This window comes from Oryctolagus cuniculus, chromosome 1, assembly GCF_964237555.1.
Source record: "Oryctolagus cuniculus chromosome 1, mOryCun1.1, whole genome shotgun sequence".
Classification (NCBI taxonomy): Eukaryota; Metazoa; Chordata; class Mammalia; order Lagomorpha; family Leporidae; genus Oryctolagus; species Oryctolagus cuniculus.
Genome location: NC_091432.1, coordinates 213,061,744 through 213,087,583, shown reverse-complemented (window position 1 = coordinate 213,087,583; position 25,840 = coordinate 213,061,744). Strand labels below are relative to the sequence as shown.

Here is a 25,840-nt window from a genome sequence, read left to right as displayed (position 1 = left end):
TGGAGCAACTGCACATCAGGAGTGTTTGAAAAAAACTGCGTCTGTACTGAGCATGTGCAGACTTTTTTTCTTGTTATTATTACCTAAACAATACAGTAACAACTATTTAATACCATTTATACTGTATTAATGAGTCAACTGGAGATGATTTAACAGGAGGATATTTGTATGCCATATACAAGTACTACACCATTTTTAATAAATTTTTTAAAATACTTATTTATTTGAAAGCCAGAGTGTTGGGGGGAGATAGAGAGGGAGATCTTTCTTCTGTTGGTTCACTGCCCAAATGGCTGCAACAGCCGGAGCTGGACTGGTCTGGCGCCAGAAGCTTCCTCTGTGTCTCCCGCGTGGTTGCAGAAGCCCAAGGACTTGGGCCGTCTTCCACTGCTTTCACAAGCACATTAGCAGGAAGCTGGGTGGGAAGTGGAGCAGCTGGGACTCGAACTGGTGCCCATATGGGATGCCGGTGCCACAGGCAGCTGCTTTACCAACTGTGCCACAGTGCTGGCCCCATACTACACCATTTAAAAAAACACTTATCTATTTGAGAGGCAAAGGGATATAGAGAGAGACCGAGTGTGTGGGTGATGCAGAGGATGCAGCCAAGTGCAAGGCGCAGCACCACTGCTGGACCTGACCACTTGCTTTTCTCTTCCAGAGCCAGTACAAGTTCGTGTGTGAAGCAATTCTTCGTGTGTATGAAGAAGCCTTGGTCCAGATGCTGGATCCCAGTTAGGACAACTGTGGGGGAAAAAATGCTCATTTCTCTTTCCCAGGGACGATCTCCTGAAGAGGGGGCTTCAAACCCACCCTCCGGAGGCAGCCAGAGGACCTGGGAGCCGTGGGAAAGGAATGAGCTCAAGTACAGCCAGGCACTTTAAATTTCTGTAGAAAAGGTATCCTGTACATAGGAACTGGTGTAGATACGCATGCCATCACAGCGTCGTTGAAGGCCAGAGAGACAGCAGAAAGGGATGTCACGTGGGGGCCTGTCCTGACGCCTGCCTCCCTAGACTGCCCCACACCCCCGTGAGCCCCCGTCGGGCAACGGCTGAGCGGGGACACCAGCGGTGCTGCTGACCCGCCAGAAGCAAGACGGTGCGGTGGGTTCGGGTGGCCGGGATGGATGTTGGCGTGTGTCTGCGTGTAGGACTACAAGGGCTGAGTTTTCTGTGCTCCTAGGCGGAGCTGCCTCCGTCTGTGCCCCTGGCGCTTAGGGGCCCCTGATGACTGCACTGCACGGAGGGCGGTGGGCACTCAGGCTGGAGGAGAGCAATGCCTTCGCTGCCCTCCCTCCCTGCTTCCCGTCTCCCTGCCCCTGCCCTCCTGGGGTCCCCACCCAGTGCCTGAGCAGGCGAAGAGCGGACATTCAGGTGACTTCAGCTGAGACTCCGAACCAGGGCTCCCGGTGACATCGCGTGTCTTAGCGTGAGAAACAGGTGTATCTCTTGCCTCTGCTTGCCTCTTCCTGTGTCTTCAGAACCCAGGACTGGAATCACTGACTACTGAATCTATGTTACATTGCTGCTACTTCAAGCTGTACACTTGAACGTGACGATTTTCCCGAGGGGAGAGGGGATGGTGGCATCTAGATATTCAGAATCTTTGGCCCTTCTGAGAAAAGAGCTTCCTGTCCTTGACCACGGGAAACCCTGCTTCTAGAGGGTTGTCTGTGGGTGTAAGTGAGTGTGAGTGCGTGTGAGTGTGTGCGCGTGCGCATGTGTGGGCATCTGTCCTGAGCATTTCTCAGGATCCCTAACCAGATTCAAATTACCGCTGAGTTTATATAAAGAAAGAGTCTCTGTATAGGAGAACAAAAGTGTGCAGTCACCCTTGGTTACGACGTCTCCATTTCATTTCAAAGGAGAACACCAGACTATCTGAATATAAACACGATTTGATGTTAATTTATTCCAAGAACACCATGACTTTGATTGTCCTAAAGAATTCTGCCTTTGTGAATACTGTGTTCAAAGTTTTTTTTTTTTTTAATTTGTGACAGGATTGTAGCAAATTATTATTTAAGGAAAATAAATTACGTAAACATTTTAATGTGGTATCTTTAAATAGCAGTTTCTATGCATTCAGAAGAGGAAGCTAAGCCAGTTTCTTAGTATTTCCAGAAAAAGGCTGCTTTCCTGTTACAGCACATGTGGATGAAGCCATATTGATAAATTCACAAACTCTGGACCAATTGGGCAGTTTCCTTGTAGCAGGATGGTTAGTGGGGGGAGGGGGGATATGATGAGGTTTCTGAGGGTTCTTCTGCCTCCACACCTGGTGTATGAGTACAATTCAAAAAGTTCATGGAAAATGGAATTAAAAGTTCATTTTGATGCAAAATAATTTTGAAATCCATGCTTTCAAGAGGTCTTCAAAAGGTTCATGGAAAACACCTGTTATTTAAAAAATGCATGGAGGGTTTTTTTTTTTGTACCAAAATAATCTTTTAATTTCATTTCCCCCCGAATTTTTGAAGCCCACCTTACTTGCAGACTTCCCATCTTTCCAATGGGTATTTCACTGCCCCGCTCCATGGTGGGGTGGGAGGGTGTTGATCCACCTTGCCGAGACCCTGTGCTGGAAAACAAAAAGTCACAGCAGAGTGTGGGGCTGTGAGGGTAGGAGAACCCTAGTCTGGGCACTTAGGAGGGCAACCTCCAGTCCCTTGTGTGTGAGCGAGGGCAAATGCAGAGGGCGCTCGTGCTATTGTGAATTTCCTTTCTGCTGGAATACGGACCGAGACCCCCTGGGTATGAGTCACTTAGAAAAGTTACCTCCTCCAAGGGGAGAGCAAGAGCGCCAAGGACAATCAGACCATTTCTTTGTTCAGTCTGGACCCAGACAGATTGTGTAAGCAAAGAACCAAAAGACGAGCAGGAGGAGTGAACGCTGGCCTACCCGGGAGAGCTGTCAGGGTAGTGAGCCAAGCATCGCCCTGGATACAGTGCATCAGCACCCCGTGTGCACAAGCCTTGAGAAGTCTAAATGCCTTCAGAGACAGGTTTTTATTTATTTTTTTTTTAATTGAAAGTGGTGGACACAGCGCTGCCGTTACAGCCATACCCGGTTCTGGAAAGCTTACCACTGGTTCCAGCTGGCTTTTCTGCACCCCTGTGCCTGCCAGCAGTTTAAACCCAGTGACTCCTGCCGTGAAGTCCTGGGAAAGACCACACGAGAGAATAACTTAACGGAACAAACTCAAGAAGTCAATACTCTGGAATAGCGCCAGGTAAAGCTACACCTGAGGGTTCCTGGCTCACCACCCCCTCCGGTTAAGCACTTACACTTCAGACACCTGTGCTGGGCCTCCGTGAACAGTGTCAGAGTCGAGGTAAATAGTCTACCTGGAGATACAGCTGCAGGTGAGCAGGGCCGCCCTTGACCGCCTGTGTTCTGACTGAAAGATCTCACCAGACACACAGGTCCATGCACTTACCCAGTGGCAGTGTCCCTACTGGGTCCCTTTCTAGAACCTTCTCTTGCTATTTTGACTTTCCAGAAGAAGAGGCTTAACTCAATCTGATAAGGGAGTGAGGGTGGATCTCAAACTTTAGCACAATCTTTAGTTTCCTTCCCCAATAATTTATACTTAAAATATGCTGTTGGCTTAGCACGGGTGCTATGGCTGCCTTGTTGCCGCTGATTGACACTGGTTTTGTCCCTCAGGAATGATCGTTTGGGGATAAGCAACAGGCTGTCGTCTTCAGAGGCCACGAAGAGGCAGCATCGCGGGACAGAAGTAGAGGCGGGATGTGGAGTCTAGAACCGCTTACAGGCCAGCTACTTACCCCTCAGCCCAGGTTTCAACTTGCCTGTCACAGGGGAAGGTTGGACGGGACTAGATGAGCTTTAGAGTTGTCATTCTGGAAGTCTGGTGTTCCAGAGACTCAACAGTTAGCTTAAACCAGAGCTGTGTAGCTGCTAGAGAGAGAGGTGGCACGTTGCTGTGACTTGTCCCCAAGCGGTTGTCCCTCGGGCCTTGGCACTGGTGGCTACAATGGCCAGGATTGCCACCCCTGGTTCTAGCCCATCAGCCTGGGCTGCCAGCAGTCTCAGTAAAGATGGCAAAGACTGTGACCTCAGCCACGGGAGCCAAGTGCATCAGAGTCCAGTAGCCAGGATATCCCGCCATCTGTATAGCTCACGTTCTGTCTGGAGCAACCAAAGGATTTGTATTAAGCCTTGTTCTCTTTGAAAGTATCTTAATTGATCAGCAATATTTTTTTTTCTGTATATCTGGAATGTTTTTCATTCTGACGTGTTCTGTTAGTAACTACTGAAAATATAAAATATCAATATAAAAATATTGAAGCTATGCAACACTTACTGTCTGTTGACATTATTATTTGAATCACTGTCAGTTTCTACAAGTGTTTTATTTGGTTTTCTGCTGTTGTTGTTCTTTTAATGAGCTCTTTCAGAGAAGGTTACTCTTTGCCCATCTCACCTTCTGGTTAGGAGCATGACCACCTACACACAGCCCTTGTCTGCCTCGAACTGACATGGAAAAATCTGGATGAGAATTAGGTGTGGCTGTCCTAACAGCAGTAGCTTCTGCAAGTCACATGTTCATTCTCTGTCATGCTGGACTGCCATGGGGTAGTCCAGGGTCACGGGGCTCCAGGTTCCTTCCAACTTGTTGCTCTACCATCCTCACAGCTTCTCCCTTGAGGTCCAAGATGGCAGCTCCAGCCATCTTCACATGGCAGCCAGCAGGATGGATAAGAGGGAAGGAGAAAACAAGGCCCTTGCCCTTAGGGGATGTCACACATCCAATTGATCAGAACTTGGCCAGAGGACCATACCTACTACCAGGGAGTCGCCTTTGTTCTGTGTCTGGGTTTGAGGGACAGTTAGTGGTCTCTGGTATAGCTCTTCCTTTGGCTGCCCATCCTTTCCCAATTGTCACCCAGTCCCTTGCCCCCAAAGGAGACAACACAAACTCCACGATGAAACTCAAGCAGGTTATGCCTCCACCTGCTCATCCCCCGCCCCCAAGAGTCCCAGGACAAGACAAAAGAAGGGAGGACAAGGAAGACAGTACATTGGGGTTGGAGCTGGGGCGAGGTCTCTAACCTGGGTCCTGATGGATTCTATTGGCTGGTGGTCTTGGCACATGAACTATATGTGGCTTTCTTCAGTGGGGGTCAGCTCTACCCTGGTCCCCTCTAGCATAGATGAGTAGCAGCCCTTCCTTTCTCTTAAGGGTGTGGCTGGGGAGCAGCCTTCCTGAAGCCCCCACCCCAACTGGGTCTCAGTTAGTGAGCAGCCCATCATTCAGCCAGGTAGACACCGTGGTTTTACTGGCTCTCTTTCTCCATAGATGACAAGGTGAATAGTGCCCCCTGGAGTCGTGAAAGCTGGCAGTATCAACCATCTTTCCTCACAGACCACAGGAACCATTGGCTCAAATTCTGTGCTGCCCCAGAGCCCTACACAATCACCAGTGGTTAATTGATGGCTTTAAGGCCTAAGCTGGAGCCCCCTACCCCAACTGAAACTCCATCCATGCCTTTGATTGGAGGCTTTGAAGAATGGGTCTACACTTTCAGCTGTCTTTCAGGACCACCCCAAAGTTACCACTCAGTAGCAACCCCAAGATCTTATTGAACAAACATTTGATAGAAATAAGCTTCATGCCCTGGAGCCTGAACTGGGAAGCCCTGAAATAATGACAAGGAGACAATTGTGCATAAAAGGAGGAATTCCTTCTGCCCTCTCCTGTTGCTCCCCCTCTTCGTGGAAGAACGACACTAAACCCTGCGCTGTTCTTTTGTCTGCTCGGCCCTTCGCGGGTTTGCTGCTGGTCCTTCCCGGGTTGGCTGCTGACCCCTCCACCTCCGTGGAGGGGCGGCTCCCCCTGCCACTTTCCCCACTTCCGCGGAGGAGCGGCACACCGCCGGCCAGCTCTCAGGGGCTGCTCAGATGTTATCCGGATGTTCCTGGTGCATGTTGTCTCTCTCCTCCTTTATAGTCCTCTTCCACCAATCCCAACTCTGCTACCCACATGCCGAGCACGCTGCTCTCCTCCAATCAGGAGCAGGATCAGCTCCTGCAGCTCATCAGTCAAATTGGCGAGAGGCAGCTGTGTAGAAGTTGTTTACCCCTCTCCCAGCGTCATATTGTGGGAGAGCAGATGCATAGAATAAGTCTTAATTCCAGTAACTTAGTCTAGTCCGAGTTGTTCCCCACACTCTCCCACCTCCACAAACAAATGGGAGCCCCATGCTGGAAGAGTACTCCTAAAGGGGTGTGGTCAGGAGCAATATCGAAATCCCATCTTTTACTTTTTAAAGATTTATGTATGTTGAAAGAGAGGGAGAGACAGAGCTCTCCATCAACTGCCTCATACCCCAGATGGCTGCAATGGCCTAAGCTGGGCCAGGCTGAGGCCAGGAGCCAAGAGCTTCATCCGGGTCTCCTATACGAGTAGAAGGAGTCCAAGCACTTCCACTGCTTTTCCAGGCCATTAGTGGAGGAGCTGGATGGGAAGTGGAGTAGCTGGGACTTGAACTGGTATCCGTATGGATTGCTGGTATCACAGGTGGTAGTTTAACCTGCATCACAATGCCGGCCCCCCAAATCCCATCTTAGTTCTGTTCCTAAGGACCCCACTGCCACTGCTCCTTAGCACAGGACATGCAGTAACTGTTTCTGCCTCCAGGTCACCCCCTACTCTGTTCCCTCGCTAAAACTGATCCTGGAGCTGCCATAATCCCTGCTCCTTAGCATGTGAGCTCTGATTTAGTCAGAGGTGATGCTTGTCATCAGCAGAGCCTAGTTCACGTGCATATGCCTAGCTGCAAGGGATGCTGGAAATGCAATTACATGGCATTCTCTGTAATAGGAGATAAAGCTCTACCTCATGTGGTGAGATCTCCAAACACAGAAGCTGGGTGATTAAATTTCACTAAAATCCACCTCTTCTGCTATCCAGTGGCCTTCTCATTCTTCTAAAACATAATCCCACAGCAACCCAGACTCTGGCCTGACCCCAGGGAAATCTAAGAGCCAAGTTCTTCCTAACACAGAACAGCCATCCCTTGTAGGATGGAAAATCTATACACTTTCCCCAAGAGGTCAACCAGACTGCTCATCACTTACAGGTAGCAGCAAATCCCAGATCTCAATTCTTTACCTATTTGGTCGTGATCCTATCTCATTTTCCTGTATTCTATGGACTAAATTGTATGTGACAGCTTTTAGCACATCCTATGAAACATCAATTCAGGGAGAGAAGAAAAGTGCAATAAAATTTATTCAAAACATACATGACAACAAGAAAAAAATATGATAGAATTTCTGGTTGAAGGGGCATTGCCTAGAGCCAGGGTTCAGGGTCTGCAGTCTCACATAGGCCCCCCGGGGGCTCTAGGGAAGAACTTGGCTCTTAGATTTCCCTGGGGTCAGGCCAGAGTCTGGGTTGCTGTGGGATTCCGTCCTGGCCAATGCAGAGGGCACATAACTGAGAGAAAGCTCAGTCGTAATCAAGGCCATTAAGTCAAGTTTCTAAACTAAAGGCATGCCGTTTATAAACCACCATAAAAACTCAGTGACTTGAGAGAGAAGGAACAAGCCAGCGCCGCGGCTCACTAGGCTAATCCTCTGCCTGCGGCACAGGTACTCGGGGTTCTAGTCCGGGTTGGGGCACCAGTTCTGTCCTGGTTGCCCCTCTTCCAGTCCAGCTCTCTGCTGTGGCCCAGGAAGGCAGTGGAGGATGGCCCAAGTGCTTGGGCCCTGCACCCGCATGGGAGACCAGGAGGAAGCACCTGGCTCCTGGCTTCAAATCGGCGCAGCGCGCCAGCCGTAGCAGCTATTTGGGGTGTGAACCAATGAAAGGCAGACCTTTCTCTCTGTCTCTCTCTCTCTCACTGTCTAACTCTGCCTGTCAAAAAAAGAGAGAGAGAAGGAACTGAGAAAGGTCTAGGAAAATACCATCTAATATAGGTGATGACGTTACAGTCCTTCAACCATGCGTTTCTTGCATCATATCCACATTGTCTTTGGTTGATTGATGGCTCTAAGGCCTAAGCTGGAGCCCACTACCCTCATTGGAGCTCCATCCATGTCTACAGAGAGCTTGTAGGAATTCTGTTGTTGCCTTGTGTAGACATTCCTGAAGTGCAGGAGCACCAAGGGCCCCAAAGCTCCTCTCTTCCTTCTAGACACCCTCCCCTCCAAGCTCCTTTATTTCTATCTTTTCTGGCTTCCAATGGCGTCAGGCAAGCCATCCTTGATAAATGTCGTTTATCATCCTCTTTTCAAGTGCACTTCATTCAAGAGAAGCTCTTCTCTCTCTTTCCATCATGCCATCAAGAACTAAAAACAATGTTCAAAACAGGATTCCTCATCAAGGCCAAAAATAGAAGCAACCCATATGTCCATCTGCTGGCGACTGCAGACACAAAAATGTGGCTTTACAGTAGAATATTATTTGGCCATAACAAAGGAATGAAGGACTGATTCCTGCTACACATGGGTGGATGTTAAAACGTTCTGCTAAGTGGAAGAAGCCATTCACAAAAGGCCACATCCCACTTACATGAGTCATCCAGAAGTGACAAATCTGTTGAGACAGAGAGTGGATCAGTGGTTGCCAGGGGCTGGGAGGAGGGGCACTGGACAGTAACTGTTACTAGGCATGGGGTGTCTTTCTGGAGTGATGAAAGCATTCTGGAATTAGACAGTGGTGATTGTGGCTCAGTGTTGTGATATACTACAAACCAGCGAATTTCACAGTTTGAAATGGTGAGGTGTTTTTTTTTTTTTCAAGAATTATTTATTTGAAAGTCAGAGTTGGAGAAAGAGAGAGATCTTCCATCCTCTGGCTCATTCCCCAAATGGCCACAACAGCCAGGCCTGGGCCAAGCCAAAGCCAAGAGCCAGGAGTTTCTTTTGGGTCTCCCATGTGGGTAGCAGGGGCCCAAACACCTGGGCCATCTTTTGTGGCTCTTCCAGGTCATTAGCAGGGAGCTGGATCGAAAGTGGAGCAGCCAGGATTGGAACCGGTGCACATAAGGGAGGCAGGCATCACAGGCCACTGCTTCACCCGCTGTACCACAACACTGGCCCTGAAATGGTGAGTTATATGTTGTGTGAATTTAATTACCATTTTATAAAATTGGGGGGAAAACACTAAAAAGAGCATCAGGACTCCCAGGAGGCAGAGTTTAATTTGTTCCAAGTGGCACTTGTTTGCAGATATCCAAGCCATAACATGCACAGACCTACTAACCCAGTCATTCCACTGCTGGGCAAGCTGGCTGCTTTATGATGTACTTGGGCCATCATCTTCTGCCTCCTCATATATATTAATGTGGATGGGAAGTGGACCAGTCAAGACTCAACCAGGACTCTGATATGGGATGTTGCTGTCTGAAGTGTTGGCTCAATCTGTCATACCAGGAGGCCTCTCCCAATATGCATGCTATCTTGATCCAAAAGAAACTCAAATTAAAGAATGGTGTTACTATGTGATTCAAACTTTAGATAGTCAATATAAGGCAGTCACTAAGAATATACATTCTGGAGCCAAACTGCCCAGTTTCAAATCCCAGCTTCTCACCACTCACTGGTTTTATGTCCCAATAAGTTCCCTCACCTCTCAGAATGTTTTTTCTCTAACCTTTCTGGGCTATTCTTCACTTCATTTTCTGGTCTATAAACTGGAAATAATAATACCGATATGCTGAAGTTGCAGGAAGATTGAGTTGATATGTGGAAATTCAAACATTCATAGTGCAAAAGTGCTGTTGTGTCTGTTGCTGTTTTAGATTAGATCATAAGTTGATAGGTAGATTGATAAATAAATTAAAGATAGATATAAATAGTAGATCAAAGATGAATACATGACAGAAAGAGACAGCTAGCTAGTGGCTAGCTAGCTAGAACCAAAAACTGGGAGAAAGCCAATGTGGTAAGAGTGTATCTCGGTGGGCGCCGTGGCTCACTAGGCTAATCATCCACCTTGCGGCACCGGCACACCGGGTTCTAGTCCCGGTCGGGGCGCCAGATTCTGTCCCGGTTGCCCCTCTTCCAGGCCAGCTCTCTGCTGTGGCCAGGGAGTGCAGTGGAGGATGGCCCAAGTCCTTGGGGCCTGCACCCCATGGGAGACCAGGAGAAGCACCTGGCTCCTGCCTTCGGATCAGCGCGGTATGCTGGCCGCAGCGCGCCGGCAGTGGTGGCCATTGGAGGGTGAACCAACGGCAAAGGAAGACCTTTCTCTCTCTCTGTCTCTCTCTCTCACTGTCCACTCTGCCTGTCAAAAATAAAAAATAAATAAATAAATAAAAAGTGTATCTCTAGGGATGGAGTTACAGATGAATTGCTTTTCCTTCATTTTGTTTACTGGCTTAGATTAAGTTTCTATAATGAACATTTGTTACTTGTGTTATTTTTTTAAAATGTTGGAATAGAGCTCCTAATACCTTATATGGAAAAAGTGAAAGAAGTGTAGGAATCAGAGCGTCTTCCCCTTGCTTGTCTCAGGCAGGACCCTTGGGATTGCAAGCAACACTAAAGCCTGCTCAGAGTAGCTTAAGCCACAGAGAGGGTCTCCTGGGCAGTACTCTAGAGCAATGCCAGAATGGAGGGAAGATTCTGGAAGACGGGAGGCTCAATGGGGGATTGGGTTCTTATTCTCCTTGTTTCTGCTTCTTTCAGCCTTTATTCTCTTGTAAGGCTTCGAATGGCCTAGTAGATAGGTGGCTCTTCCTCACAGCTCCAAAGCCAAAGAAGAAAGACAGTGCCCCCTCCCTCCTCACTCAGCGCTGTTCAGTAGAGCTCCCTGAGTGGCCCTGCTCAGGTTAACTGTTCACCCCTTGGACCAATCACTGTAGCCTGAGAGTTGGCTGGTGGATCACAAACCCACTTCCACAGAACTTGAGGACTGAACTCAAGAATGAGAGAAGCATTGGCTATCCAGCGCCCCCCCCCCCCCCCCCCGGTGAGCCCATCCCCAGCCAAAATACTTAGCATGTTGCCATCCCCAGCTAAAATACTCAGCATGTTGGCCTTGTTGCCTAAGGCTCTACAGAGAGTCCAGAAACCAGAAGAGTTGCAAAAGTCACCCAGTTCTTGCCTCTTGTTATCTGAACTGAGACTGCATTACTTCAAGTGCCAGTCTTCAAGACGGGTAGAAAAGCCCTCACTCCACCTTGACTTACAGCGTCAACTCCGGCAGGGCAAGCTCCTAGTTAGTGTTGCAGATGTGGTTGGATTAAATGGATATGTCATCTAGGAATTCCAGACCTTCTATGAAGAGGATCTGTTTCAACACAACTCTTTTCTTGCTACCTGGGACAGTCCATTTTCCAGCCACCTTCAGGATAAGTTTTTGGTCAAGGCAGCCACAGTGTCTTCTGGCTCCCTTCTTGCAAAGAATGTGACAACTGCCATCATCAATGATCCCTTCACTTCAGTCTTCCCCTTTCCTCGTATCTGCATGCTCCACGCCTTCCTAGCTACCTTGGTCCAACTCAGATGTCTTCTCCAGGAAGCCTGCTTGCTTCCTCATCTGGAGCCCTCTATCCTCTTGTGGTCCTCTCTAATGACTTTTGCTCAGCTTATCTGCCTGCTAAAGAGAGAATAATGTATGGTCCATCTCTGTGCCCCCTACACACATGCACACATACATACACACGTGTACCTGCACACACATGCATATGCACACACACACACACACAATAAGGAAGCATTAGTGTCTGTTGAATGAATATAGGCCAGTGCTCTTCCTCGTTTCCCTGCTGACTTTCCTTTTTTACATTATTTAACTCCTCTATCCTCACAGTATGAAATTGTTAAGGGCTAGGGAAGACATGAAAGAAAAATATTTCTAGATCTGGCACCATGAAAATTCTGAATACCACAGACACGATGAAAAGATTTCAAGAAACTGAGAAAAATATTTGCAGCAAATATGACATAAAATAAGAGATGCTATTTTAGCTTAACTTGGCAAAAATTAAAAGTCATGTTTTTAAAGCATATTTAATGATAATTTTATGGAAAACCTTTGAATAGAGAAAATCCTAGAAAGAAAGTGAACATTTTAGTGTTGATTAGATCAAGACTGTGTGATAGTGGGTGAGATTTTCATTTTTTTATTTCTTTGTTCTTTTCCAATTATTTTCATAATGAACAAGTGATACATGCACAATTCAAAGAAGAAAGCAATAGATGTCACTTTTCGCTAGGTTTCCTGTAAGACTCAGTATTGGAAAGGGGATGGTGAGAGGGGAGGGTTGGAGCACAAGGGGGGACAGCCTTCTAGAAGAGCAGTTTCATAGTATATATTAGGAACATTTGAAATATTTATAGTCTTTAACCCAACTTCTAGTCATTAATTCTAATGGCTAGAATAAAACATGACTAGGAAATAAAACATAAATTGGTATAATGATTTACGTACAGCAATATTCATTGCAGAGATTTCTGAAATATGGAAAGATTGGGGACAACCTAAGTGTCCACTATTAAGGAAGTTCGGGCGTCTCCCACAATGGTTCATGTACTGGACTCTTGGCCCCCAGCGGGGTGAAGCTGAGAGATGGTTGATCCTTTAAGAGGCAGAGTCAAATGGGAGGTAATTTGGTTTCTTTGGAATAGCCACCTTAGAAGTGATTAATGTAGTTCTCTTGGGATCCCAGTTAGTTGCCACAGAACTAGTTGTTACAGAGTGAGTCTGGGCTCTGAAGCTCCCTGGCTTCCTGTACTGCTGCATGATCCCCAGCCATGATGTCATCTATCCTGTTGTGCAGGAGCCCAGGGGGCCTTCCCCAGAGCTGAGCAGATATGGGTGCCATGTGCTTGAATCTCCAGCACTGAATAAATCTCTTTTCTTAATGAAATACCCACCCTGCTTCAGGTATTTTGGTAGCAACAGAGAATAAACTAATACAGTCATATAATAGAATTATATGCAATCTTCAAAATGCCACTTGCAAAGAATATTTAAATAAATAGTTATGATGCAATATTCAGGATAAAAGGCTTAATTTTAAAAACCCAATAGTGAAATGTCAAAGGTAAGTACATGAATAGATGAAAAGAAACTCAGGGATGGGTGTTTGACTAGTAGTTAAGATGCCAGTTGACGGCCGGCACCGCGGCTCACTAGGCTAATCCTCCGCCTGCGGCGCCGGCACCACGGGTTCTAGTCCCGGTCGGGGCGCCGGATTCTGTCCTGGTTGCTCCTCTTCCAGGCCAGCTCTCTGCTGTGGCCAGGGAGTGCAGTGGAGGGTGGCCAAGTGCTTGCACCCTGCACCCCATGAGAGACCAGGAAAAGTACCTGGCTCCTGCCATCGGATCAGCGTGGTGTGCTGGCTGCAGCACGCCGGCCGCGGCGGCCATTGGAGGGTGAACCAACGGCAAAGGAAGACCTTTCTCTCTGTCTCTCTCTCTTTCACTGTCCACTCTGCCTGTCAAAAAAAAAAAAAAAATGCCAGTTGACACCCACATCTCACATCAGAGGGCCTGGGTTTGAGTCCTGGCTCTGCTCCCAAGTCTAACTTCCTGTTAATGTGCACCCTGGGAGGCGGCAAGTGGAAGGCTCAAGTACTTTGGTCCTGCCAGCCACATGGGAGAACCAAACTGAGTCTGGTCTGTTGGCTTTTGCCTGGCCCAGCCTCAGCTATTTCCTGCATTTGGGGCATAAATCTCTGTCTCTGTCTCTATCTCTATCTCTATCTCTATCTCTATCTCTATCTCTATCTCTACCTCTATATCTCTATCTCCCTGGACGTGTGTGTGTGTGTCTGTCCATCTCAAATAAATATTAAAAAAAAAAAAAAAAAAGGAACTCAGGGGGCCGGCGCTGTGGTGTACCAGGGGTAAAGCCGCCACCTGTGGTGCCAGCATTCTATAACGGCGCCAGTTCGAGTCCTGGCTGCTCCACTTCCAATCCAGCTCTCTGCTATGGCCTGGAAAAGCAGTAGAAGATGGCCCAAGTCCTTGGGCCCCTGCACCCAAGTGGGAGACCCAGAAGAAGCTCCTGGCTCCTGGCTTTGGATTGGCGCAGCTCTGGCCATTGCTGCCAATTAGGGAGTGAACCATGGGATGGAAGCTCGCTCTCTCTCTCTCTCTTTCTCTCTCTGCCTCTCCTTCTCTCTCTGTGTAACTCTGACTTTCAAATAAATAAATAAATCTTAAAAATAAAAGGAGTTCAGGGTCAGTGTTGTGATGTAGTGGGTAAAGCCACCACCTGTGATACCAGCATCCCTTATAGATACTGCTTCATATCCCAGATGCTCTACTTCCAATCCAGTTCTTTTCTAATTGCCTGGGAAAAGCAGCAGACAATGGTCTAAGTGTCTGGACCCCTGCCACTCACGTGAGAAACCCAGATAGAGTTCCTGGCTCCTGTAGGTTGTGAGGTCCCCCCGGATGGCGGCAGCAAGAATCGGGACTTGCTGGGGACCACAGGCTCAGCACATCTCATTATCAAGGATCTTGGAGAAATTCATTTGAGACTTTTGGATCACAGACCAGTTATTCAAGGAGAAACTCGTTATTTTGTAAAAGAATTTGAAGAAAAACATGGTCTTCAGGAAATGTGAGTTCTTGAAAATCTGAAGAATATGATCCATGAAGCAAATGAACACACTCTTCCCAAACATAGAGAAACAGTGCAGGACAACTTAAAGCAAGCCCTCCAGAGATTGCAAGCGGCCAGTTACTCAGTCTGTAGACTCCAACAGAGAGAACAGGAACGGAGAAAGATGTATAATGACCATTTAGTAGCTAATGAGAAGCAGCACCTCCTCCAGTGGGAAGATTTCACGAAAGAACAACCCCAGAAGTGGGCAGAAGTGGGGGAAGCTGTGGAGAGGCTGAACGAGGGAGAAAGACCTGGCCATGTTTTTACCTTTTTAAGGCATTGAGCCAAAAAGAGATTGCACCATGACACCCAGAGATTGACAGTGCACGTTTCTAGGTTTATTAACACCTTTAGGGTGAGTTTAGGGTTCTTTCCATAATTATCATTTATTTTTTACAGTCAGAAAAAATCATTTTATAGAAAGTCCCTTGGATTTTTTACTGCTCTCTGAGTGTTTTATGATGCAAATTGCTTTCATCCAGCACTCAGCTTTAAGGAACATGTTGCCCACCTGTATGAAGTAGACCATGTATCCAGTTAGCCCACCTGTATGAAGTAGACCATGTATCCAGTTAGCAGCACTGTAGCGCAGAGGATTGGAAACAACCCGTGTGCCCATCTCAGATATATAAATAAATTATGAATCATAAATAAATTATAATTCCTACCTACACAGGAATACCCTGGAATCATAAATAAAAGTGAAGAGTCCATTTATTATTACTTTATTATTCTTGTTCTAGGCTGTTTGTTGGTAATAGTAAATATTCTACACTAGATTACTATTATTTATTCTAATATAGAATGCTCTCCAAGACAAAGTGTTGAGTGAAAACAGCAAGATTCGGAACAGGATGCAGAAGAAGCTTCCAATTATGTGAAAACAGAAAAAGACTGCCCATCCAAGTAGACAGATGCATAACTGGATCTATAGACCCTTGTCTGGCTAGACATTCACTCAAAAAAAGTGTGAACTCTGGTTTCCTGTAGGGCAGGACAGAGGTGGGAGAATTGTGTGGCTGTATACTTCTGGTGCATTTGAAACAGTGTTACTCATTCAGTAATAAATAATTCGGGGACTTAAAATCAAAATGAAGAATCACTGGATTCTTGTTGCTAAGAGCATGGATTGGGCCAGCGCCGCGGCTCACTAGGCTAATCCTCCACCTGCGGCACCGGCACCCCTGGTTCTAGTCCCAGTCAGGGCACCGGATTCTGTCCTGGTTGCTCCTCTTACAGTCTAGCTCTCTGCTGTGGGAGTGCAGTGGAGGATGGCCCAAGTGCTTGGGCCCCTGCACCCACATGGCAGACCAGGAGGAAGTACCTGGCTCCTGGCTTCGGATCAGTGTGCTGCGCTGGCTGCAGTGCCAGCCACAGCGGCCATTGGGGGTGAACCAACGGAAAAAGGAAGACCTTTCTCTCTCTGTCTCTCTCTCTGTCTACTCTGCCTGTCAAAAAAAAAAAAGAGCATGGATTGTAGATTCAACTTGCCTTGATTTATTCTTTTTTAAATTTCTTAACACTTTGCATCCCATGAATGCATGAATGTCATGCACCTGGAACTTTTTTCTTTTGATATTTTCTTTTACTTATTTGAGGGAGAGAGGGGAAGAGAGAGAGAGAGAGAGAGAGAGAGAGTGAGCACTCTCCATCTACTTGCTCACTTTCTAAATGCCACCAACAGCTTGGGCTGGGCTTAGGGCTGAAGCTCAGGAGTGAAGAATGCAATCCAGGTCTCCCACATTGTTGCAAGAACCCAATCACTTGAACCATCACTGCATCAGCGGGAAGCTGGAGTCAGGAACCAGAGCCAGGAACCCAACCCAGGTATTCTGATGTGGGATGCAGGCATCTTAACGACTGGTTAAATGCCTGCTCCTTCATTTGGCCTTGACTACACTGTTTGGTGACTGTGTAAACATTAGGGAAGTTTGTTCATGGCCATGGGCTTTAATCTTCTGATCTACAAAACAGAAGTGATAGTAACACCTGCCTTGAGGGATTATTAGGAGGATAAATGAGATTGTTAAATGAGGATTAAATGAGATAATCCATGTAAAGCGCTTTATTTTTATATAACAGTACACAACATTTTATTACCATTCCTTGAGTGTCCTGAAGCTGGCCACTCTGCAGATCCTCCAGACTGTTCCCCTCCACCCCAGTGTGCAGCAGAATCACTCACTTTATGGGAGAGCAGTTGTGCAGGTCAAATGGGTTGATGTATTGGACAAGCCTGAACCAGTGCTAGTACCTAGAAAAACTCAACGATAGCTATCCTTCACAGAGACATCCTTTCCAAAGCCATGAAGAGCCTCACACCTCTGAATTCAAGGGCTCCTTTTATTCAAATAAATGCAGCACACTTTTCTTAAAATTTCTGCCTACATGTTTTTCAGACCAACCTATTCTTTCCTCAAACTGTCCAGCTCTTGCCTTAAGGCAAGATAATTCAGTATGTGTTTCTTCATTTCTTTTTTTAAAAAATTTATGTATTTATTTGAGAGGCAGAGTTATAAACAGAGAGGGAGAGTCAGAGAGAAAAAGAGAGGTCTTCCATCTGTTAGTTCACTCCCAAGTGGCCACAACGGCTGGAGCTGGGCCCATCCGAAGCCAGGAGCCTGAAGCTTCCGGCACCCATTTGGGGTGCTGGCATCGTAGGCTCCCCATCGTAGCATTAGCACTACGCCACAGCACCAGCCTTCTTTTCTTTTTTCATTTCTTTAAAACCTTTTAACTTGCTTCAATTTTGTTGTTGTTTTGTTTTTTCAGATTTTTTTCTTTTTCTTTAGTTCATGGCGGACAAAGTCTCCCATTTGTTGCAGCTGCTACTGCGTGTGGCTCGTGTTTCTTCATGTGGGTCATCTGGGTGGTATTTCTGTGAATGCCCCAGCACCCCACTGTGGAAGTCCCCTACCTAGCCCGGGTTTCACGGATGCTCATGTTCCCAGGTCGTAACAACTCTAGACTGGTTTCACTTTCACTTCTCCACCTGGATTCTGCCTCCCGCACTGTTATCAACTCAGACCGGCGTCTCCACGTGGCCTGGAGGAGTGAGGCGGAGGCTTTCCATCTGCCTCCATGGTGAGGCAGACCTTTGGGACTCCTCGCTCCTGCTGGTTTAGTTTTTCAGAGGCAGAAAGAGAGACAGGGAGCTCCCCTTCATTCCCCAAATGCCCATAGCAGCTGGGACTGGGCTCCCCTGAAGCTGGGAACTCAATCCAGGTCTCCCCCATGAATGGCAGGACCCCAATTATTCAAGTCATGACTGCTGTCACAGAGTGCACATTAACAGGAAGTGGGAAACAGGAGCAGAGCCAGGGCTTGAACCCAGGCTGCAGGCATCCCAACTGGGAGCTTAACCACCAGGCTTGTTCATAAGCCATTTAAAAAAATTTTACTTATGTATCTGAAGGAATTATAGGTAAAGGAAGAGACAAAGAGAGAGATCTTGCATCCACTCATTCACTCCCCAAATGGCTGCAATAGCCCAAGCTGGACCAAGCCAACAACCAGGAGCCAGGAGCTCCACCCAAGTCCCCCAAGTACTTGGGCCTCTGCTATCTTCGCAGGTGTATTAACAGAAAACTGTATCAAAAATGGAACAGTGGAGACTCAAACCCATACTCATATGGGATGGCAGTGTTGCAGGTAGCAGCTGAACCCACTGGCGCTACAGTGCCAGCCCCTCCATGAATCATTTTGAAGCTGAATTTCCAATTAGCTAAAGGGAAGTTGCTTGGGTGACAGCTGATGACCACTTCCTCCTGTCAGGGGTCAATGGCAAATAAAAGCAGCTGCTTACCTGCCAGGGAGAAGTCTTCAAAGATGAGTCAGGTCCTGATTATCATGAGACGCTCTACTCGCTGAGAATCTGTGTGCATGGAGGAGGAACTGGGTGGAGGGGAGATTGGATTTACTAAGATACTTTCTTTATAAGTCCTTAAAGGGACTGGTGCTGTGGAGTAGCGGGTAAAGCCACCACCTGCAATGCCAGCATCCCATATGGGCACCAGTTTGAGTCCCGGCTGCTCCACTTCCCATCCAGCTCTCTGCTGTGGCCTGGGAAAGCAGTAGAAGATGGCTCAAGGACTTGGGCCCCTGCACCCTTATGGGAGACCCGGAAGAAGCTCCTGGCTCCTGGCTTCGGATTGACCCAGCTCCAGCTGTTGTGTCCATTTGGGGAGTGAAACAGCAGATAGAAGATCTCCCCCCACCCCACCGCCTTTCTGTAACTCTGCCTTCCAAATAAATAAATACAGTTGTTCTTTAAAAAGTCCTTAAAATTCTGTGCAGAAAAGAATTCTATGCAGCTGCAGGGCTGAGCAAGGCTTAGGTTTGGAGTGGGAAGGGCTGGGCTGGACTCAGCTTGGTCAAGTCTTGGAAGTACTTGGACCACCCTTGGAAGTAACTCACCTCTCTGAAATGCCTCTTCTTCATCTGTAAATGTGAATTCATCCATCAATCCATTCATTTCACACTGTTTACTGAACACATACTATGTGCTCAGCACTATAGTAAGGGCTGGGGCTACCACAAAGAACAAGACAGAGACACACTTGAAATTTAAGTTCTAAGACAGCACTGCCCAATAAACTTTCTGCAAAAGATGGCATGTCCTACATCTGTGCTATCCAGTATGGTAGCCACCAGCCCCTGTGGCCAGTGAGCACTTGAAATGTGGCTGATTGACTGAGAGACAATCATTTTATGGAAGTGTTATTAAATAGCCACATGAGTCCAGCGGCTACCATCTTGGACAGGTCATAAACAGCAGATGCTGCCTCTGGTCCTCTCTCACATGATTTGTGGGAGCATAAAGCAATGTAGAAGCAGAATGTGGGGCCTTTTTTTGAGGTGAGGCTGTATCTCGCATCCCTCAGCACACGCTATTGGAGGAAACTCAGCCTTGGGAACTTTTAATACGTGGCAGCCCTTGGAAGTGGACACGGAGAGGTGGAAAAGACACTCAAAGAGGCAGTGCAGCAAAGCGGTGGTGACCAAGTGCTGACAACAGGGCTGGGAGCACCTGCCCCACAGGCCGGCTGAGGGCTCCCTGTGGAGTACAGTGTGCCCTGGTGAGAACAAAAGGCAACTCAGCTCAGGCCTTGGCACCTGACTGCTGGCCCACTCCTGTCTCTCTCTGCCATCCCCCAGAGCTCTTGGCTGCTTCTTTCCCAGGATCCTTCTTCTCTGATATCTGGAGTTCAAGTTCACTTGAACCTGGGCAGAGCCCGCCATGTGGCTCATTCTGCACATACTCGCCCCTCCCTCTGCCTCCTTGAGGCCTTCATTCCAAATCAAGCTGGTTCTCCCCTTTGCCCAGAGCTCAGGGCAGCAGCCAGCCTCCAGGCCTTGCCTGACCTGGCCTTGGCCTACTTTCCCTTCCCTGTCACCTGTGTTTTTCAGGGCCTTTGTTTGCTCTGAAGCCACCCTTTGTGATTCCCTGGACATTTTATTCACAACACTGCCCTCAGCTGGCCCTGCTGAGGGCCCTAGGGCCATGAACCTCTTCTGACCCCTGCTCCCAACAACTACAGCTGATTGGCCCAGAGGGAGGGCCTTGACCCAAAGTCAGCCAACTGATGTGGTTGCCAAGGTGGTTTGACTTGCAAAAAAGATGAGCTAAGCCTATCAGACACTCCCCTGTGGGAACACCCAGAGCAAAGGGGAGCCAGCAATGGCAGATAGAGTTGCAAAAAAGTTTTCAAATGGCATCAGGGTTACCAGAAGTCAGGACTGCTGGGTTCGGCAGGGGGCAGCACTGCAGGGAGATGGGGCACCGCTGGCACCGACCACTCTCTGATTCCCGTTCCCAGCCCTTGCAGCTGAAGACACCAGCACATCGCTTGTGAAGGGGCTTGTCCTCCACCGTCAATTGGGTTTCCTGGCAATGGACTCTGACACAGAAGAGTTACAGCCGTGCCCCATGACTGTGGGGGTGCATGCCTGGCCCCCAGCAGATGCCCCAAATCGTGGAGAGTACCAAACCCTATATATATTACATTTTTCCCTATCTATACATACCTATGAAGTAGTTGAATTTGTATACCAGGCACAGTAAGGAATTAACAAAAATAACTAATAAAACAAATAGAGGTGGGCATTGTGGCGCAGCAGGTTAAGGCGCTGCTATGGATGCTGCCATCCCATATTAGAGTGCTAGTTCAAGTCCCAGCTGACTCGGCACTTCCAATCCAGCTCCCTGCTGTGCCTCAGAGCCATTAGATGATGGCTCAAATGCTTGAGCCACTGCCACCCATATGGGAGATCCAGATAGAGCCCCAGGCTCCTGGCTTTGGCCTGGCCAAGCCCCAGACATTGCAGCCATTTGGAGCGTGAACCAGCAGATGAAAGATATCTCTCTCTCTCTCTCTCTCTCTCTCTCTCTCTCTCTCTCTCTTCCTCCGTCTTGGTAACTCTGCCTTTCAAAGAAAAATGAACGAATATTTTTTTTCAAAAACTGCAGCTGCAATTGAGCATGAGTTGATGCTTCAGGTCCTGTTGTATCTCTCACTTCCCACCTAGCACCTGGCACAGGGCGCTGTTAGGTTTAGATTCAGCCAACTGAACATCTGTGCTGCTCCAGGTACTTTGTATAGATTATCTCATAGGAAAATCTCAAAATGATTCTGTCAAGGGCACATTTTTATAAACCACAAATTTTTAGCAGCATTTTATAGATGCAGAAATTCAATCTGAGAAAGTAATTTGCCCAATTAGTCAAGAAGGGAAGAATTTAAATTTAAGTAGAATTTAAATCCAGGATTTGATCCAGGACTCTTTCCATGATACCATCTGTGGCTCAGGCAGTTCACTGATTACCACATACCTATCCTCTTCTTCCGCCTTCCCAGTGGAGCCCTGAGTTTATTTGAGGATGACTGGTACCCAGCTAAAAGACTACATTTTTCAGCTTTCCTTGGGCTTCAGGAGTGGCCAGTAAGACCTACACAGAAATCAATAGATGCTAATTTTAGAAAGTTCTTGGAGGGCAGAGGGGAGGTATTGATTCCGCTTGCAGATCCACCTGCTTGAAAGTTGACCTGATGTCTGAAGGTGCAACAGCCATCCTGGGACTTGGGAGATAGAAGCCACTCTTTGAGGATGGCAAGAGCAGAAAAACAGAAAAGCAAGACCCTGAAGAATTTCCATTACAAGGCCCACCTCTATCGTTTAAGCCCTTTGTTAGTTTATAATCTATGACTCCTTAGAGATACACTGGGGTTTGTTTATCATTTTGTTATCCTGTAGATACAACCCAATGTTGTGTTCAGACTCCATGGCATGAAATTGCATGCCAGAAGTATATTTTTGCTACTGTCAGAAATTCTAATAATCAAATAAGCTAATTTTACAGTTGTGCTTAGTTCCTGCACTGACATACAACATAATTCAGATTGAAGAAATAGTAGTAGTAGTAACAGCCTATTTGTATTTAGCTTTTTGTGAAATGTGCATTTTCTAATTTGGTCTTTGTAACAGCTGTATGAAAAAGGAAGGCTACCATCCCCAGTGTATGAAGGAGAGAAACTGAAAATCAGGGCAGTCAAGTCAGAGGCTCCCTGAACCTTGGGACCGTAAAGGACCTTGCGGAGTCTGATCATGTCACTCTCACGCCTGGTATCAGTCAGGTCTTTCTTCCTCCCCCACAGGATGGAATCCAGCTTTCTTCCAGGGCACTTCCAGGGCTCTGTAAAAGGGGATCCCAACCTTGCTCTCCTGCTTCCTCTTCTCCCAGCAGAAACCCGAATCAGAGACTATTTCTTCCAGCTCTGAGAAGGACAAAGTGTGATTGGCAGTTGAGTCTTAGCCTGGGCTCCCTCCAGAAGTGGAGGCTGAGAAAGAACTTGAGTGCGGATGGTTAAGTTGGGGTTTGGCCTCCAAATGGAAAGTAAGGAACAAGAGATAGTAAACTGGGGACAGAGGAAAGGCCAATTAAAGAGTGTGTTACAGGGCCGGCGCTGTGGTGCAGCGGATTAAAGCCCTGGCCTGAAGCGCCGGCATCCCTTATGGGCACCGGTTCTTGTCCCAGCTGCTCCACTTCCGATGTAGCTCTGTGCTATGACCTGGGAAAGCAGTAGAAGATGGCCCAAGTCCTTGGGCCCCTGCACCCACATGGGAGACCCAGAAGAAGCTCCTAGCTCCTGGCTTCGGATAGGCACAGCTCCGGCTGCTGTGGCCATCTAGGGAGTGAACCAGCGGATGGAAGACTTCTCTCTCTATTTCTACCTCTCTCTGTAACTCTTTCAAATAAATAAAATAAATCTTTTTTTTTTTTTATAAAAAAAAGAGTGTGTTACTATGTTAGTTACCATTGGGGCAACTGGGTTCAGTAAGTGAGGGCCCTCAAGTGAACTCACCAAACCCCTCTGAGAATTGTCTACTCCACAATCACTGGGAAGAATTTATCCACTGACTCTCATCCCCTACAGTTTAATGGCTGCCCCAGGAGGTCTTAACTCCCTGACCTTCTGGGCTGCCCTTGTGTGAGTGACAAGTGCCCCACTTGGCGGGCTTGGGCAAGCCTTGGGTCACAAGATGAAAGGTATGAGATTGTCATTGCAGTGAGACGCTGAGAATTAAAAACCCACACTGACTTCTGTTTTCAGTTCTCAGATAGACTGGCTAGCTGAATTATCCTGCAGATAACAGCTCTAAAATCTGTGCTTATACAAATGGAAGTTCCTGCAAGGCACTAGGGGGGAAGAGAAGTGGACAGATTCTAGTGTAGACATGTTGGGAGCAGGGAAGTTGGACAGCGTGACATCCATGTCAATGATTCCTGTTTACAATGTGAAATAACCCAGTATAGAGGGGCCAGGGAAATGGAGGATGTGCTCATGAGAAAAGAAAATCAACCGAAAACGACTCTAAGATCATCTGTATGTTGAAACTGGACAATAAGGATTTGTAAATGACTACTTTCAATGAAGTAAAACAAAATACACTTGCAATGCATGAAAAAATATTAATCGCCACAAAAATCAAGTGATTTTAAAATTAAAGCGGAGGGGCTGGCATTATGGCATATTGGGTTAAGCTACAATCTGCAATGCCAACATCCCATATGAACGCTAGTTCAAGTTCTGTCTGCTCTACTTCCAATTCAGCTCCCTGCTGATGCACCTGGGAAAGCAGTGGGAGATGGCCCAAGTGCTTGGGCCCCTGTATCTACATGGTTGACCTGGAGGAAGCTCTTGGCTCCTGGCTTCAGCCTAGCCCAGCTCTGGCTGTTGTGGCCATTTGCGAAGTCAACTAGAAGAGAGATGATCCCTCCCTCTCTCCCTCTCTCTCTGTAACTTTGCCTTTCAAATAAATCTTAGAAAAAAGAGAGAAAGATTAAATGTAAAAAAAAAAAAAAAAAAAAAACAGAAAGAACAGACTCAGGGACCTGTTAGATAATATCAGCCTATTATGTCTATATAAATTATTACAATTATAACATCAACATCATTGTCTAACAGAGACAAGTCAGTAAGGAATTGGCATAGACACCAAAATCGATGGAACCAAAAATTAATGAAACAAAGTAGAGATTTCAGAAATAGATTCACTATTACATGGTCAGTTGATTTTGACAAAAACACCAACATATTTCAAAATGGGGAAGAATAGGCTTTTCAACAAATAGGATTGAAACAGCAAATAGCATGCAAAGAGGTGACATTTGGCCCATGTGTTAAACCATTTCAGAAAATTAACTCAGAATAATCTGTAAGCCTGAGTATGAAAGCTAGCTAAAATTTATAAATCCTGTAATGGAAAAGAGAAAAATATTTTGATCTTGGGTTAGTCAAAGAACACACAGAAGAAAAATTGAAAGCTTAAAGGGAAAAATTAAAAAAATGGATTCCATCAAAATGCAAAACTTTGGCTCTTTGAAAGACAATATGAAGAAAACCAAAAGAAAAGCCAAAGACAGGGAGGAACTATTTGCAAAGTGCGTCTGACTGGACTCAGAAGCACACCAGGATCCGACACGCGCGGCTGAAACAAATGGGAGGGATTTTTCCTCACATGACAAGAAATCTAGCAGTGACAAACCTGTGACAATTAATTGGCAATGATGCCATCAGGGACACTGACTCCATCTCTCTTTTTCCTGTGCTATCCTCATGTATTGTGTTCATCCTCGTGTTTCTTGCCTCATTGCGCAGAATGGCTGTGGCCGTTCCAGCCATCACCTTGTCTCACAGGAAAGATGATATAAAGGTAAAGGAGCCTACTTGCTGCATTTCATTTCTTTTACCAGAAATTTTTCTAGAGTCACCCTCCAGCTAATTACTCCTTAATTTTCATTGTGGGGGAGGGGGAGAGGATGTCGCAATGACCATCACTAGCTCCAAGGGAGTCCTAAAAAGTATGGAACAGAACTGTCATAATTAACCTAGATCACCTTGCAAGTTGTACTACAGATGCTTCAAATAAAGCTAAGGATCTATTGGTAAGGAAGAATAAAGGAGGTAGTATATTGTGTAGTCAACTTACGGTATCTGTCACGTCGCCCTAAACTCTAGCTTTGAAGATAACTTATTGCCCAAAATGTACCAAGCTGTTCTGTGCATCCATCTTACGCATCTGCTGCCTGGAATGTTCTTAACCTTCAAAACTTAGGGCATTTTTACCACAATTAAATATATCTATACACATGCACACAAAAAAATCAGGACAGGCGTCACCCCCTTAGGAATGCATTTCCTCCTTCCCTCTCTCCTCTGCAGGGACTAAACATCCCTCCACAGGAATGCCTGAGCGCTCAGCAAAGACATCCTAATCAATGGTTCACGAAGCGAAGACGCCAGCTACCGCCCCTTCCTTTCAGAGTGCACGTCTCAGCGGCTTTGCAGTTCCTGATTCTGCTCCTTACCTGATGCATTTCTGCGATTCGACCCACAAAGATGCCCCCCAACCCTTAAAATCTGTATAATAAAATTCCTCTCCTGTGCCGACTCATGCTAGCTTCTGCAATTAAAGGCAAAGTGTCGTCATGCACTCTCCTGGCTCACGGGCATCATAGCTCTACCTACACAGGAGGCCAGGGTACAGACGGCTCAGCGAGGGCCTGTGGCTTCCTACATTTCCCAGCCTCCGCCGGAGTTAGCTAGGGGGCAGTCACGTGGTCAGTTCTAGCCAATGGGCTGCAAGTGGAAGGGGTGGGCGTTCCTTTAGAGGGGAGGCTATTAAAAGCCCACATAACTCCCTCAGCTCTCTTGACCCCACTGTGACAACAATGTA

The 25,840-nt window shown here is 46.9% G+C and overlaps 1 protein-coding gene across 7 annotated transcripts in view; it reads left to right on the top strand.

Annotated features, from left to right (window-relative positions):
- PTPN3 (protein tyrosine phosphatase non-receptor type 3) overlaps nucleotides 1-4,328 on the top strand; it is a 157,523-nt gene extending 153,195 nt beyond the window's left edge. For all 7 annotated transcript variants that reach the window (XM_070055403.1, XM_051855935.2, XM_070055413.1 and 4 more), the window contains one exon: nucleotides 662-4,328. In XM_070055403.1, coding sequence (XP_069911504.1) covers nucleotides 662-739 — 78 coding nt within the window. In that variant the 3' untranslated portion in view covers nucleotides 740-4,328. The remainder of the gene's footprint in view (nucleotides 1-661) is intronic.
- Nucleotides 4,329-25,840: the final 21,512 nt, after the last annotated feature.